The following is a 15,331-nucleotide window of genomic DNA, read 5'->3' as shown; positions in this document are numbered from 1 at the left end:
GATTAAGATTGCTCTTTGCCACATAGAGTTCATGTCTATATTTTTCACCTCCTCACCATAGACAGAGAGTACTTCCAGCTTGGTACGTTGTCCCATACTCTGAACATGAAAGCCAATGGCTATCTGGAGTTGTCTAATTGGCCAGAGATTGCACCTGACCCCTCAGTGAGAAATGTAGAGATAATTGAGTCGGTATGTTAACTGTTCAAAATAATTTATTATTTTGGGAGCAAGGCTTGTGTATCTGTGTGGGTAAATTATTTCTAACAATAAAGATTTCAAGTGAATTGAAATAAACATGTCACAAAATGAAGTTTTTCTTCTATAGGTGACCACTTTGAAACTTTCCATATGCACTTGCTGATGTTCAGTACATTTTCCAATATGCATTTTTATTCTGTCACCTTAATTCTAGCTAGGTTGCTGGTGTTTCAGTTACAGCTATTAATTCAACCTTACCCAGTTTAATCAAAATATTTTGTGAGTTTAAAGGATTAAGAAACAGTAAAAAGAGCCATATTTTATTGGTTGAGTGTGTTCTTCCCATGCATGAGATCCCAGATAGCGAGATGCAGGGCCGCTTGAAATGCTACAAAGCTGCTGTCAGGCAGTGTCAACAGTCTTGTGCTAGATAGACCTGTGCCCTGGAGCAATATAAAGCAACATCTCTCGAGGAAGTATTTTTAAACAATGATTTATTTAGCTAACTTCCTCCATTTTCACAACTTACTTTGATCAAGTAAGGATGGAAGTGTTCACAATGTTGAGAAAAAAAGATTGTGTTCTTTGTTTTCTTTTGTTAGATACTCTGATAATTTTCATTAAAAATGAGATGTAACATTTCATAACAACATTAGTATTGGAACATAACTACAGGTCCCCGTATTTGAAGTTGTAGATTTCTGCTTGTTTTTGTATTACTCTGTGAATGTTGGAACACAACTACAACTCCCATTATTTTATGGTCTAGATTTCTGTTTCCTTCTGTATTATTGTGTATGTTCCTGTGTGTCAGGTCAAACAAGAGAGGTGTTACCTATCATAGTTTTAACCATTTCAACATCAAATTTTATGAACAGGCAAAAGAATGGCCTTCAATGTTAGGGAAGACAAAGAAAGAGAAACCCAATGAAAGGTTCTACTCTGAGTCAGAGGAAGAGGAGGATGAAGACAAGGAAAGTGATGATACTTCTAGCAGTAGTGACAGTGGTATGTTTTCATACAGAGGAATCACGGTCATGAAATGTGAATACTGATTTTGTGGTCCCTCTGATATGTTCCAGTCCTTAAGCTATTTATGGCTACTGAATGGCTATAGCTTTTATGTAATAGCAGTTATACTGTAATCAATTAATGTATAACATTTTACAATATGAACATTCTTATATTTTTAATAATAGAAAACTACATTTAATATTCTGTCTTACAATATGACCGTAAACTCATTTTTTCAGAAGTTAGTCCAATTTTCCCTTAGATGCTTATGATCTTATATATGTATAAAGACTACTACGTTTAGATACACTTTCAGTGCTCATACCTATTTTGTGTATTCATGATCATAGAATAAGGAGGATGGTTATTAAAGACTGTAAAGGTCATTCAGGTTTTCTGCAAACATCTTGGTGCATCAAACCTTAGAGCAATCCTATAAGGTACATTGGGCTGAGGAATTGTGACTGACCTAAGGTGGCCCAGTGAGTTTCATTTTAACCTTTGTCACCACTAAGTCTTGATATTCCACAATAGCTCTTAATTGTTCTATGGTTGGTTGGTGGGTCTGTGGCTGTGGAGGCAATGAGCCAGTTTCAGTTTTATGACTGGTCCCCCTGCAGCACCTTCAGGTGGTACACGAGCCATCCAGGTAGTATACCTGATTTTTTAGTGAAGTTATTTTTTGCAGTAAATTCATATACAGCCATAAAGCCAAGAGTGGTTTGGCCATCCTCATGATATCTGATCATCCAGCCATTATCATGAATCATTTAGAATTCACAAAGAAAATATTATTCACATATATAGTTGAGTCTCGCCTTATGTGGGGGATTCCCCCCCCCTGCACAAAGCGAATTTCGCCTATGCTTGAGCCCCATTCAAATGAATGGGACTCGTGAGCGCGGCGGTGTAGCAGTGCGGCAGCGTGCACATGCCCCTTGCTACCCATGCGCTCCCTGCGTCTTGAGTGCATACGCTCAAGTCCGCGTATACACAGCCGTGTATAACGCGGGCACACTGTACATTCATAGAAAATTATTATTCAGAGATACAGGAAGGACGGGATATGGACCTGAAAATTTGTCATTGATAAAGAAATGTTATTAAGAATAAAAATAATAAATTCTGGTTGTATGTAAGTCTTGCATTGTCTGAAATTTGGTTCATGTAAATATATTAGGTAACACTAATATATTTGATCTTCCCTCTTCAAAAATAAAACCTTCAAAAATTCTGAAATTGAAAATCCTAATAAAAATATGTTAGAAGACTATCAGAATGTGTTACTGTTTGAGTTGACTGATCATCTTATGTTTTAATTATCTGGCCCCTTAGATCAAACATTCAGATCTAATGAATCACTCAAATGCAGCGTATAAATACAGATATGCATAGATATAAAAAAGGACATCTTTCCCATCTGGCTGGTCTTCTTCTATTCTAGGAGCACAAGAAGAAGCTGCTAAAGATTATTAAAGGTTGCAAGCCAAAGCAATGGACTGAAACTGGGAAAGTGTACCTTCAACTTAAGTATTAGAAACACTTTCCAGCCAATTAGAAAGTAAATAACTTTCCTGATTGAAGTGTCATTAATATATTGTGTTCATGAATGGATAAAGTACTTAAATATTAAAAATGATACTATATTACAGATACACACACACACACACACACACACACAAATATATGTATTTTCAGATTCTGTACAGACATAATACTTTCTTATTCTAGAGAGTGAATGTGATAGTGAAGAAGGAAAAAAGGAAGGCCAAGGAGACAGCAGTACGGAAAGTAGTGACACTTCTTCTACTGAAGATGAGAGCAATAGGAAATCAAAGGCCAAAACAATAGTCCCACATAGAGAGGCTACGATTTTAAAGGGGTATGTATGCATATAGGTATGTACGTTGATTATGACAGGCAACGCGTCAGAATATTGATGTAACCAATCCTGTGCAACAAATGCATTCAACTGTGTTCTTCATAATGAAATTCACTCCAGAAAGAAGATATCCACTTCTGTCAGACTGCAGGTATTGCTTGTAAATTGGGCAACTCTTCCGTTTATTTTTTATTTAACTTGAGTTGAATATTTAGGTGTTCAGCAGAGGATATTAGCATAACCTTGGGAGACTGAACAGTTATACCTCTTTATGAAATAGTTAATTACCCTTATACAGCAATTTTGCTGAGGGATAAAATTAAATTCTTCCATATCCTGCCATTATGTAATGAAGGCAATTGATTTTTCCCTAAATAATGTTACAGTAAAAGGATTATGATCCATATATTGGAGGCAAGGGCTGTGAATGGAGATGGTCAGAAGCTGCTTAAGTGCTAGGGTTTTCAAAGATTGCCTTATTACCAACAGAGTTAACATGTATTAAAATATCATCAAAACTTTAAGTAACTGAGGCTAATATCTTGGATTGTCTGAATCTGTTTCTTATACTTCTGTCAGCAAGTGCCCTCTGCAGACATGATCACCCTTTTGCTCTGTTGCCTGCTGCCAGCTGACTTGATGAGTTTGCAGCTCAGCTCAGTCGTGGCTGACAGCACTGATTGGGGTGCAGTACGCACTCTGCTCCTTTTATTACAGACAGTAATTAAAGCAGCTCGCCCTGCCACTTCCATAACAAACACAGCATAATGCCCTAATTATGACTTTATTAATTTAAGTCAGGATTTAATGATTTTAAAAGTGATTTATATTGTTTTTCCTGTTCAGAACAAATGAAATCTGTAGGTTAAATTAAAATCAGCTTTTCATCATTGCAAAGTTAAAAAACTATGTATCAGCAATTTTTTAAAAACAAAAATATTGGATTAACACTTAAATCTTAAGCAATAAGATAAACAAATTATTTATCAGAACAGATTATAGAAGTATGTTTTCCCTGAAAAAAAATATTATTTTCAAATAATTCACTATTTATATTGAAAATAGTTCAGTTTTATTTAAAAAAAATTTTCACTCTGAATAATTTCTGGAACCATTACAGCTTTTTAAAACAAATGGAAGTGTTGGGAGAGTGGAAATAAAATATGAGGGAGATGTTAAAAACAGTTGAACAAGTTGGCATATTATAATGTCCTTAATTTTTAAAAAATATAAAATCCTTTGAAAACATAAGAATGAAGTTTAAAATACAACAATCCCCTCTCATAAAAATGACGTCTGTTTTTCTTATGAAATAATTCTTTGTTGGGGAGCATAGGATAATTGCCCCCAGGCATCCCATAGTGGGAAAGTGCCCTTTTCAGTTAAAAAATAAAGTGAGTTGAGAGGGAATGGGGGTTGCTGTGACCCATAGGCTGGATTTTAACCAATCTTACATTAGCACTTCACTGCTAGAGCAGTAGAACTTTCTTCCCTTTCCCTCTGAATCATTGTGTTCCCCAGAAAGACTGCACTGAAGGATTGCCTAACTCTCTAGAGTAGGTCGAAGGCTTTCATGGCCGGCATCCATACTTTTTTGTGGGTTTTTCAGGCTATGTGGCCATGTTCTAGAATAGTTTCTTCCTGACGTTTCACCAGCATCTGTGGCATCTTCAGAGAATGCTTGCCTGGAAAAAGTGGATGTATATATACTGTGTGAGCCTGGGAATGCAAGAGTGATTTGCATGTGTATTGTTCTGTGCTGATGGCACGCCTCAGGCTGGGAGGCTAATGCAAAAGAGGATTAATGTCTGTTAATTGGTGATCATTATCTGCTGGAAAAGCCCCTGACTCTGAATGGTTTCCCATTTGCATTTGCTGAGTCCTTATTTTGCTATTCCTCAGGACTGGTATCCAAATTTTGTTCACTTTAAGGGTTTCTTCTTTCTGGTTGAAATTATCCAGATGTTTCTGGATTTCAATGACTTCCCTGTGCATCCTGACATGGTAGTGGTTGGCATGGTCCAGAATTTCAGTGTTTTCAAACAGTATTTTATGCCCAGGATGGTTTGTGGCATGTTCTGCTCAGCAAATGCAAATGGGAAACCACTCAGAGTCAGAGTAGGGTTTGGCACACAAAGGGTCATTAAGCCATTTCTGTTGAAGTCATTATATCAGTGGAACTGCCCAATTGGATGCTAGCCTGTTAATAGTAGCTATATGTTTATATGAGTTTCTCTTCAGTCGTAAGTGTAGTGTAGTTCCTGTCTTGCCTTTTTTGAAGTACAACCTAAGTTCTGTAATTAAAATGAATGGAGTTCTTATTCATATCTAAACCAAGGGGTGAAACAGACCACCCGAATGGGGTGGCGTGAAGCTGGCCCTGAGAAAGCCGGATTGGGACGGTGGCCCCAATCTGCTTTTTTGCTGGCCCAAAAAGAAGTGGCAAATTACAGCTCCTTTTTGAGCTGACAAAAAGCCAGCTTTTCCTGCCTTTGCCCTGGCTTTGCGGTGTTCCTGTGGCGTGCCACCAGAGCACCCGAAAGCCAGCCCATATCTGGACAGCCTGGCGGCTTCTGGGCATCTTGGAAACATGCAGTCTCTTAACACCATGCCCCCAAGCTGGAACGAAGCTGGCGTTTATTTAGTGTGTGGGATCTGTGCAATGTTGATTGAGCTGGAAAAAGCCATATTTGTTGATAGTATATTGCACATGCTTGTAGGCTCTGGTTCAGATAATATGGCCAAATTGAGACTTAGCCATTATAAATGTGCTGTCAGAAGACTTCAGCCTCCTTCTGTTGCATGCACTGGTCTGAACCCCAAATTCTAATTACAGAAATGGATTCTGGGGTTGTTTGAATCAGGCAAATTGTGATTACTTTTAGCTGTATTTCTGGCATTGTTTAACCATTTTGAATAAAGACATGCAGTAAGGGAGTGTGCTAGTCCTGTCCCTGTTTTATCCCTGTCTTATCACCATTTCCACATGAAGGGTGACTGTCTGAAGAAGAGCGCTTCCATTGTACATGTAGATTTTCCACATAATTTGGAATTGTGGGATTCCAAATGAGATGGAGAGCCTCTGAGGAAGAAAGAGACTCTCATCTGACTGTTACCTTCAATACTTAGGACAACAGAAAAGACAGTGAACTAGAGAAGACAAGGGCACTGTCATTTTTCATTTGTTTATTCAATAAGGTTAAATAATGTCTTATATATGTTGAAGTGGGGAAACCCAGTTGAAATTGGCAATACAAGCAATGGCTACTGTACACAAGAATGTGGCAGAGAAAATTGATATGTGTGTGCGAGACTAGAGGGAACATACCTAGACTTCAACAAATGAGCTATGGCTTGGTCATAACCTACAAATCAAGTGAAATTATGTGCCATCCTTCTTGTAATATTATTATTTAAAATGTTTTCAAAAAACGGAGTCATTTGAACATGCTGTTCAAAACAGTATATGACAAGGCTATGCAATCTCCAACATTTTTATTAAGTTTTTTAAAAAATGTAATAATTTTCAGTTGAATTGCTTGTACATATATTTTATGCTTAGTGACTCTGAAGGAACAGAAGAACATACAGTGAAGTCAAGCTCAGAATCAAGCTCAGTTGAGGACAGTTCTTCAGACTCCAGCTCAGAAAATGTCACTGAAAGTAATTTGGAAGCTAGAAAATCATTCCATACAACAAGTTTTCCCAAGGTATATCTCTAATTCGTATACATGTTGAAATGTACAGTTATTGGTGCATTTACATTACATTAATGGTATGTGAATCATTAATCATTACCTTAATGATATGTGAAAATGGAGCTTCTCAGCAAACGTGTTGTGGTCTGAATTATTTATTTTTCCATTAGAAGTTCTTTGCAAAAACATTAATTGGAAGTTAATGAAAATTAATATGTTCTTACTTTGCAGTAGTGAAAGGAGGAGACTGTTTAGGGTGAATGATTAACCACTGTAGAATACATTAATGGAATATGTTTCAGTTTCTGCTGCATAAATTATATAATTATAGAAGGCATTGAGAAGGATTTGATGCAGTGTTAGGAAAATTCTGCTAGCATTACTATAGTAGTCATGTTGCTGTTGAACTGTATATTCATATAACTTCTGTGGAAGCTTACATTTCAGCATTTAGAGTCCCATCATTCTTGGGTTTCGGTTTTTGATAGATCCAAGGCACTCAAGTAAAAGTAGATCGCTAGCAGATTAACTTCGTATTCTAAGTAATTATATTTACTTTTTTGTGTGTACAACCATAATTTGGACATAAAATACAGATCTGTGTGATCTGTGAAAATTTATTTTAAAATAGATATCACTTGACATTTTGAGAGTAACATGGTCACACTGCTAGTCAGAGGGAGTGAAGACCGGTTGAGACATTCATGGATGTGGAGCTGAAGATCATAGAGCTAAGATTTTGAAAAGACAAAGGGCTGTGCAAGATGCTTGGTTAAGTAATTGTACTATCCATATCGGTTGTAGATTTACTATTTAAAAAGAAACTTTGTTGGAATAATCTAGCAGCATATTTGGATATGACGTTTTAACATATGGCTGAAAATGTTGGAATATTTCAATAGTGCATCAAAAGCAGTGATGATCCTTCACTCCACTATCTGCCCCAGTGGGCTGTTCTTATGAAATTCAGAAATAAACCTTGGGTATAAGAATATACATTCAGTGTATAAGAATTACTGCTCTCCAGTTCTGAACATTGTTATACATTTGAGGGAGTGCTAACCTTTGAATCCTGAATTTCTTCAGCCGTGAAGAAGCCAAGTTTAAACAGTGATGAATTATTCCAAAATATTATCACTAGATTGCTTTAAATGCTGCAAAATCAACTTGGAGGTATCCATTTGATTTTGTAGTTGGTCAGCATTCAAACATTTCAGCACCCACTTGGCTGACAGCTTTTACATAGGCCATGAATAAAAACCCCAGTGTGTTCTTGGGATATCTCTTGTGTCACAGGAATTGTTTTAGCTGAGGTTCACTGATCTGACCAAAATTAGGTCATGAACACACTCCACAATTTCAGGAGCTGACACTGTTGAAGCCCTCCCAGACTTTCGGTTGAATTTCTTCCTGTAGTTTGAATCCATTATTCCATGTCCTAGTCTCTGGAGCAGCAGAGAACAAGTTTGATCCATCCTCAATATGTTGTTGCTGCTGTTGTTGTTGTGTGCTTTCAGTTCGTTTTCAATTTATGGCAACCCTAAAATGCTATCATGGGGTTTTCTTGGCAGGTTTCTTCAGAGGGGATTTGCCATTGCCATCCTCTGAGACTGTGTGGCTTGCCCAAGGTCACCCAGTGGTGTTCTGTGGCCAAGCAGGGATTCGAACACTGGTCTCCCAGAGTCATAGTTGAACACTCAAGCCACTACATCAGACTGGCTTTCAGAGCTGGGATACTCTTGAGGAAAATGTGCAAAGGATTCTAGGTTTAAATTTGGCCAGTAGTGTGTCTGGATATGGCAACTATACCGGGTTTATTTCCAATAGTGCTATACTGCTTTTCCCACTTTATTTATACCCCGCCTTTCCCCCATATTTGAGACTTAAAGCAGGATTCAAATGATAATCATATTCATTTACATATAGATACCTTATATACTTCTGTACAAGTCGGCTTCATGTATAAATTGAGGAAAGGTTTTGGGGTCAAAATCATGGAATTTGATATGATTTGTGGATAAGTCGAGGGTAAAACTTGGGGGGGGGGGGGGCTATAACAAATGATGTAAAGGGAGGAACACTGCTTCCTTCCCTCATTCCCCTTCTCCAGAACTCTCCCGACCACGTAACACCACTTTCCAGGTGCTGGAGAAGAGGTTTGAAATTGAATTGGGAAGGGAAATAAGTAGAGTTAAAAGGGGTGTTTCTTTGATGTGCAGGAGAAGGCTTTAAAATTGGATTGCAAAGGGAAAAGTGGAATTAAATCGGGTCTTAGATGGGGAGAGAAAGTTTTAAAATCAGATTAAGAAGGGAAAGAAATGGAGTTAGAATCATAGAGTTGGAAGAGACCACAAGGGCCAGCCCTGCCATGCAGGAGCTCCCAATCAGAGCATCCCCAGAAAGATGGCCATCCAGCCTCTGCTTAAAGACCTCTGAGGAAGGAGACTCCACCACTCTCCGAGGGAGTGTGTTCCACTGTCGAATATCCCTTACTGTCAGGAAGTTCTTCCTAATGTTGAGGTGGAATCTCTTTTCCTGTATCTTGCATCCATTGTTCCGGATTCTGTTCTCTGGAGCATCAGAAAACAAGCTTGCTCCCCTGAATTAAATTGCTTGTTTGTTTAATGGGGGGAGAAGGCTTAAAAAATCAGATTAGGAAGGGAAAGAAGTGGAGTTAAATCTGGTATTTGATTGGGGGAAAGACTTTAAAATCGGATTAGGGAGGGAAAGAAGTGGAATTATATGGGGTATTTGTTTGATGGGGGAAGACTTTAAAATTGGATTGGGAAGGGAATCCCTCTTTCCCATCATAACTTCCTGAAGTTTGGGTAGATCCTCCAATTTGCTCCTATCAGCAGGAAAAACAAAGCAGATAAACTGGTTCCCTATAGGGAGCTGCTATCCCCCTTCAAAGCCAGTCTTTTTCCTGCCTAAATTCCTAGCATGACATGTTTTCTGAGCCAGTGAACTTTTCTTCTAGTCTCATCTTTGTGTGTGTGTGCTTTTTGTGAGCTTTTCCCCTTACCTCAGAGTTTCTAAGGTGTATCCTCTGCCTTCCCTTCCTGCTATCCCTCCCTTGGGGGTTTATGTTAAGGGAAGAGCCCATGAGTCTGGCTGGGGGGGTGGCTATCTCCATCATTCCCCACCAGCCCTGGCTCAGGACCACAACTTCAGAGCCTCAAGAGACAGCATCTATAATAATTTCAGGGACTCAGCTAGGGAAGGGGTTCATCTTCGGAGTTGCTGAAGAGGGCCCTTCCCTCCCCAGCCCGCTGCTGGTTGTTCCTATGAAAACAATGAGTACTTGCTGCAAGCTCACTAATTTTCAGGGCGTTTTCTACTCAGGGCCCACCATCTTGGGGTGACAGAGGCCTTCCCAGTGAGAGTTAGACCAGACTCCCCCTCCTCCCAACCTCACTTCAGCAGGTTGGCCATGGACATCTTTATTTTTTACCTGAGGTTATAAATGCCAGAGCTCCCTCCTTCTTTGGGGAGCTCCCGTGGATGGTGACTCTTGAGGAGGGGGCCTTCTCCTCTCCAGCCTCATCCCCCATTCTGTACTCTGAGATGGCCTAGGCCAGACTGCTAGGGTGAGTAAGGGCTTGGTTGCTTGCTGCTAGCATCAGCAGCACCCCTCTGAATCAAGCTGGACAATGCTCTGTGCCTTGGCTTGGCCAGGGAGGGCTTGGCATTTGCCAGTGGTTGCGGCAACTGTTATACAGGTCTCCACCCTGACCTCATGGCCATTTATGGGGGCTGCCATATTGGCCGGATAGGGAGCTATGGGGGCCACCACCTTGGCTGCATGGCCAACTATGGACGCTGCCATCTTGGAGAATCAGAGAGTTCTCCCTACACACCATGGCAGCTGTGGCCCTTCCCTCACCCTTACAACTGGCTTTCCTCCTGCTCACAGGATACCTCTCACAAGGTTTTTAAAATACAAATGAGTCATTTAAACTGAATGGGATCCCTGTTCAGACACAAGTCTTTCATCAGAGTCAGGGCGACCTTGGGGAGGTCACACTCTCACCTGCCGACGTCGGCTAGGACAGCCTTTCTGTTTTATTCCCTCCTGACTGGAAGTTTATAACTGGGTTCAACTAGGGCTTATGGCCTTACCTCCCTGACCATGCCCAATCCTACCCTGTCTCTAAAGCTACAGGATTGGCCCTGGTTAGCGCTTGAGCTTAAACCAGCTAATAAGTTTGGGTGCTATAGCTGCTTCGATGTCACTCGTCCACCTGATCAGGGGTTGGCGGCTTGTCAGGGTGAGACAATGAATGTGTTTTTTGTCAGTACCGGTATCCTCCTTGTTAGGAGATACATATCTCCATTCAGTTCTGGTGATCAGGGTTAGTTGATCAATCTGGTTTCAGTTCCCTCATCGTCCTTGGTCAAGGAGCCTCGTATTACCCTTTTTGGGCCATTGGGCCATCTGGTTCCCCTTGCAGACGCCTTTATTATAAGTAGGCCTCAGGTTCCCCAGGGCACCCTGGTGTCCTCAACATTGTTGTTGGTCCAGAGATATGCTAGACACCCTGATATTGCCTAGTCAGAGGATTGCTGCCGGCCTGTATGGAGGCATGCGAGAACTTGTCTAGGGGCTATCATGTCCTAGGCCACCACCTCAGTGATGGCTAGGACCTTTCTCCTGTGTTATACAACCTATTTGAGAGTTCGTCTTCTGGCCACTTGGTTTAAGCGAGGTCTTATATGTGGTCTGAACCCCTAATCTTCACACCAGATGTTATGCGGGATGCTTTACAGTTCTGGTGCGATCAGGCCATAGTGTTGCGGTCCACAATCAGATCTTGATCGGGGTCTAGAGGTCCAATTAATTGGACTCTAGTCCAATCAAACTGGCCATTATTCCCCTTACTGGGCTACAAGCCATTCGGGGGGGGGGGGGGCTTGAGTCAAGCTATAGATAGACTAGACATATATAGATATATAGCTACGTGTATACACACACACACACACACACACACACACACACACACACACACTGCATAAAAGTTGTCCCATAGGAGACAGTGTCACTTCTTGTCTCAGGGTCGATGTGTTCTTGCCTTCTATTAGTCACTCTGGGCATAGCCTTGAGTCTATTTAGTCCTGAGTTGGGCAGCTGGTTGTTCTCACTTCTTGCCTCACCCAGATTCACCATTCGCCCGCTTGTCGGGGCTGCTCAGTGTCAGGTCACCACCATCTAGGCAGTGTCCCCTCTCCGGGTGACCTCCATTCCACCCTCTAAGATTTGGTTTTTATATTTAAAAAAAAAAAAACTCTCTGTGAATCATCGTCCCCTGCTAACAGCCTTAAGAGAGAGTTTGAGACCATTAACTGGTTTCACTTTCGAGAGGCTAGGGGACGGCTGCACCTCTCTCCTTGTGGCCTGATTGTTATGACTGCTTGAGAGCCATTCCTTTGCTGTTAGGGCTCAATCACACCCGTTTGAAAACCCTAAGGTTATTGTTAATAAGATAATAACATGTTGATATTGATAATAATGATAGCATGATAACACAGCTAATGACACGAGATTCCAGAGAGAGACTCTCCCAACCATCCTGGAATCAGCTCGGTCTGGGGATCACCTCTCTGCCTGGTTCCTTGTGATGCATGTTACTTCCCATCTCTCCATCAGACTTTATACACTTGTCAAGCATATGGTTTCTCTGGGGGAATCACTAGTTTAGGGGGGCCTATGCATTTCTCTCCTGTCTGGTCGACCAGCAGGTGAGTCATCTTCATTTCATAGAATCATAGAGTTGGAAGACACTACAAAGGCCATCCAGTCCAACCCCCCTGCCATGCAGGAACTCACAATCGGAGCATCCCTGACAGATGGCCATCCAGCCTCTGTTTAAAGACCTCCAAGGAAGGAGACTCCACCATCCTTCAAGGGAGTGTGTTCCACTGTTTAACAGCTCTTACTGTCAGGAAGTTCCTCCTAATGTTGAGGTGGAATCCCTTTTTCTGGATTGGCGGTAATATACATGAGGTGCTTCAGCCTCAGAGACATCACATCTTCCTTGTGATCCCTCCCAGGCGACTTCCGGCCTCCTTCCTGATCTTCCAGCTGTTGTGGGTCTTTTGGCCTCAGAGGTGGTAATGGTGCCCCTGTAGTTCGTTTGGACCATAACCTTTTCCACATCATCCCCTGCGATCCTTGGTCAGCCAGGGACACGATCTTTCTCGCCACTAGACCTCCTCTGGGGCTTTGGGTTTAACTGATAGTCTGCCTCCTTTGGACCAGCATCCGTGCTTGATTTCTACAGGGCTTGTCTTGTCTGGCCAGAAGGCCATCTCTAAATAATTGTCTCTAGCCATGGTTCCCCCCTGTGGTCCCTGTTCCCTGTCTTCTGGGCCTCCGTGTCAACCCTTAACCGATCTCAGTGACACAAGCCTGACACTAGAAGGTGTCTCCAGTAGCCTCCACATGGCTCAGTGTCAGATGGCTTCAGACCTACAGTCTCACAGTGACAACTGATCTGATCTGTGGTCAGTCAGGAGGGTTCTAATCCCCCATGGCTGGCTTCCCAGTTTACGTTTCCACCGGCTCCTCTCCTTGCCAGGCTGGGAGCCTTGATCCTGTTTGGCTTATTGAAGGTAATTCTAGGGGAGCTGGCATCCTCGGCTTCTGCTACCTTGTCAAGACCTTGTAGTTCAGGGCCAGATTCTTCAGCCAGACCCAGAGTGGCTTCAGCGTCGCTCATTGAGATTACGACAGATGTTAGGGCACTGCTGATATTCCCCAGAGGTGGTGGATTCTACTTTGGTTTCTACAAGTCCTTCTAACAATCTTACCTACATATACATCTTCAGGTTGTCCGATGAGGTTATAGGCTCAAGCCGTTAGTCTGTCTCAATTTTTTGATCTCCAGCCTCATCTGGGTCCGCCAATGATTTCAAGCATGGGTTGTGACTCTATACAGTCCACCATCAGTTGTTATCTACATCATCCATTCAGCCGCATAGGAGGGCATACAGGTTCACTGCCCACCCCTTACACCAATGGCTCACTTAAGGGCGTTTTTTCCTTCAGGCTCCACCGACCAGATGCCATTCCCTCTGGTGTTCTTCGTACAATCCTCAAGGTCCTGACCCTTGAGCATTGGAGCTTCTCTAGGAGGCCTCGCTAAAGGCCTGTCTTTGAGTGCCTCCTTTTCTGTCAGCATGGCGAACTGTCACTACTCAACAACTTTGCTTCTCCAGACCAGACTCAGTGGTGCTTTGTCTGCATCCTTCCTTTGTCCCAGGGGTCAACTTGGCGTGCCTTGTAAGGCATGTCACTTTGCTTTTAGATTTTTACCTCAACCGACAGGCTACAAACATCTGCCACATTCTTGATATGCTCAGAGCACTAGAAATAAGATTCAGCCACCTTTAATACATTGGGGTCTTGCTTGTCTCTTCCCACCACAAGACCTGGGGCTAGGTTGGCCATCTTCTCTGACTAGATGGATCATATGTTTCGAGTGTTGACAGGTTCTAGGCTGGACCCTTCCTGAGGGGTGATAAATTCCATCAAGAGTGCAGCTACCTCACCATCTTGGCCATTAGCACCTTTTAAGCCAGACACTTGGAGGTCTCCCTCCATCTTTCTTTTTTAAGACTTTAGAAGCTAGACATGGTTCAGTCCGCAGAGGTGGCCTTTGTTACAAGAGCCCTACAGTGAGTGGTGCCAGATGCTTCTGTTGCCTTATCAGCCTCTCCCTCCCTATCCTAGAGGTGGTTTTGGGAGATCCTAAACTTCAAGAACATTGGTACAGTGGGCCCTCCCCATACGTGGGGAATCTGTTCCGGACCACCACCACCCCGTGTATGGGGGAACATGCTCAAATTCCATTAGTTTGAATGGGGGAGCATTCCTGCATTCGGCGCAATGTGCACCCTATGGGCATGGACACCAATCCCTGGTGGCTTAACTTTCCATGTAAGGTTAAAGCCGCGTATCACGCCTGCGTATGGCACAGGCATTCTGTACCCATGTTATGTTCATTTCCAGCAGACAGGGTCCTACCCACCCTTGGGTGCTGACTATGGGATCTGGCTCTACCTGATGGATGTCCTTTGTTATCCTGCATAAAGATATGTGTTCTGGCTTCTAGTGGATAGATCGCTTAGTGGTTGTTTTGGTCTATGATGGTTGTTTAATACTGATGACTATTGCCATTCTTTCTCTTTGGCTGGCTAATGACTGACTTCCAAGAGGGATAGTTCCTCCCTATAGGACAGTGATGGGGAACCTATGGCACGTGTGCCAGAGGTGGCACTCAGAGCCCTCTCTGTGGGCACATGTGCCGTCGCCCCAGCACAGAGTTTGCCAGAGTTTGTTACTAGAAAACCAGAGGGACACGGCACTTTGCAATAAGTAATTGGGTTTTGGGTTGCAGTTTGGGCACTCGGCCTCTAAAAGGTTCACCATCACTGCTATAGGGCGCCAGGTTATCTGCTTTGTTTTTCCTGCCTATAGGAGGAAATGGAAGGAGTTATCCAAACTTTAGGTTGTTAGGACAATGTCTGCTGGAAA

At 42.2% G+C, this 15,331-nt stretch overlaps 1 protein-coding gene across 5 annotated transcripts in view; it reads left to right on the top strand.

Annotated features, from left to right (window-relative positions):
- Positions 1-15,331, top strand: part of AP3B1 (adaptor related protein complex 3 subunit beta 1) — a 207,715-nt gene that overhangs the window by 110,823 nt on the left and 81,561 nt on the right. For all 5 annotated transcript variants that reach the window (XM_089494600.1, XM_089494591.1, XM_089494621.1 and 2 more), the window contains exons 17-20: positions 62-192; positions 1,080-1,209; positions 2,947-3,097; positions 6,660-6,807. In XM_089494600.1, coding sequence (XP_089350726.1) covers positions 62-192; positions 1,080-1,209; positions 2,947-3,097; positions 6,660-6,807 — 560 coding nt within the window. The remainder of the gene's footprint in view (positions 1-61; positions 193-1,079; positions 1,210-2,946; positions 3,098-6,659; positions 6,808-15,331) is intronic.

Source organism: Sceloporus occidentalis, unplaced genomic scaffold, assembly GCF_023333645.1.
Source record: "Sceloporus occidentalis isolate IW3139 unplaced genomic scaffold, rSceOcc1.0.p SCAF_1, whole genome shotgun sequence".
NCBI classification, from domain to species: Eukaryota; Metazoa; Chordata; class Lepidosauria; order Squamata; family Phrynosomatidae; genus Sceloporus; species Sceloporus occidentalis.
This window is presented reverse-complemented; position numbering and strand designations above follow the sequence as displayed.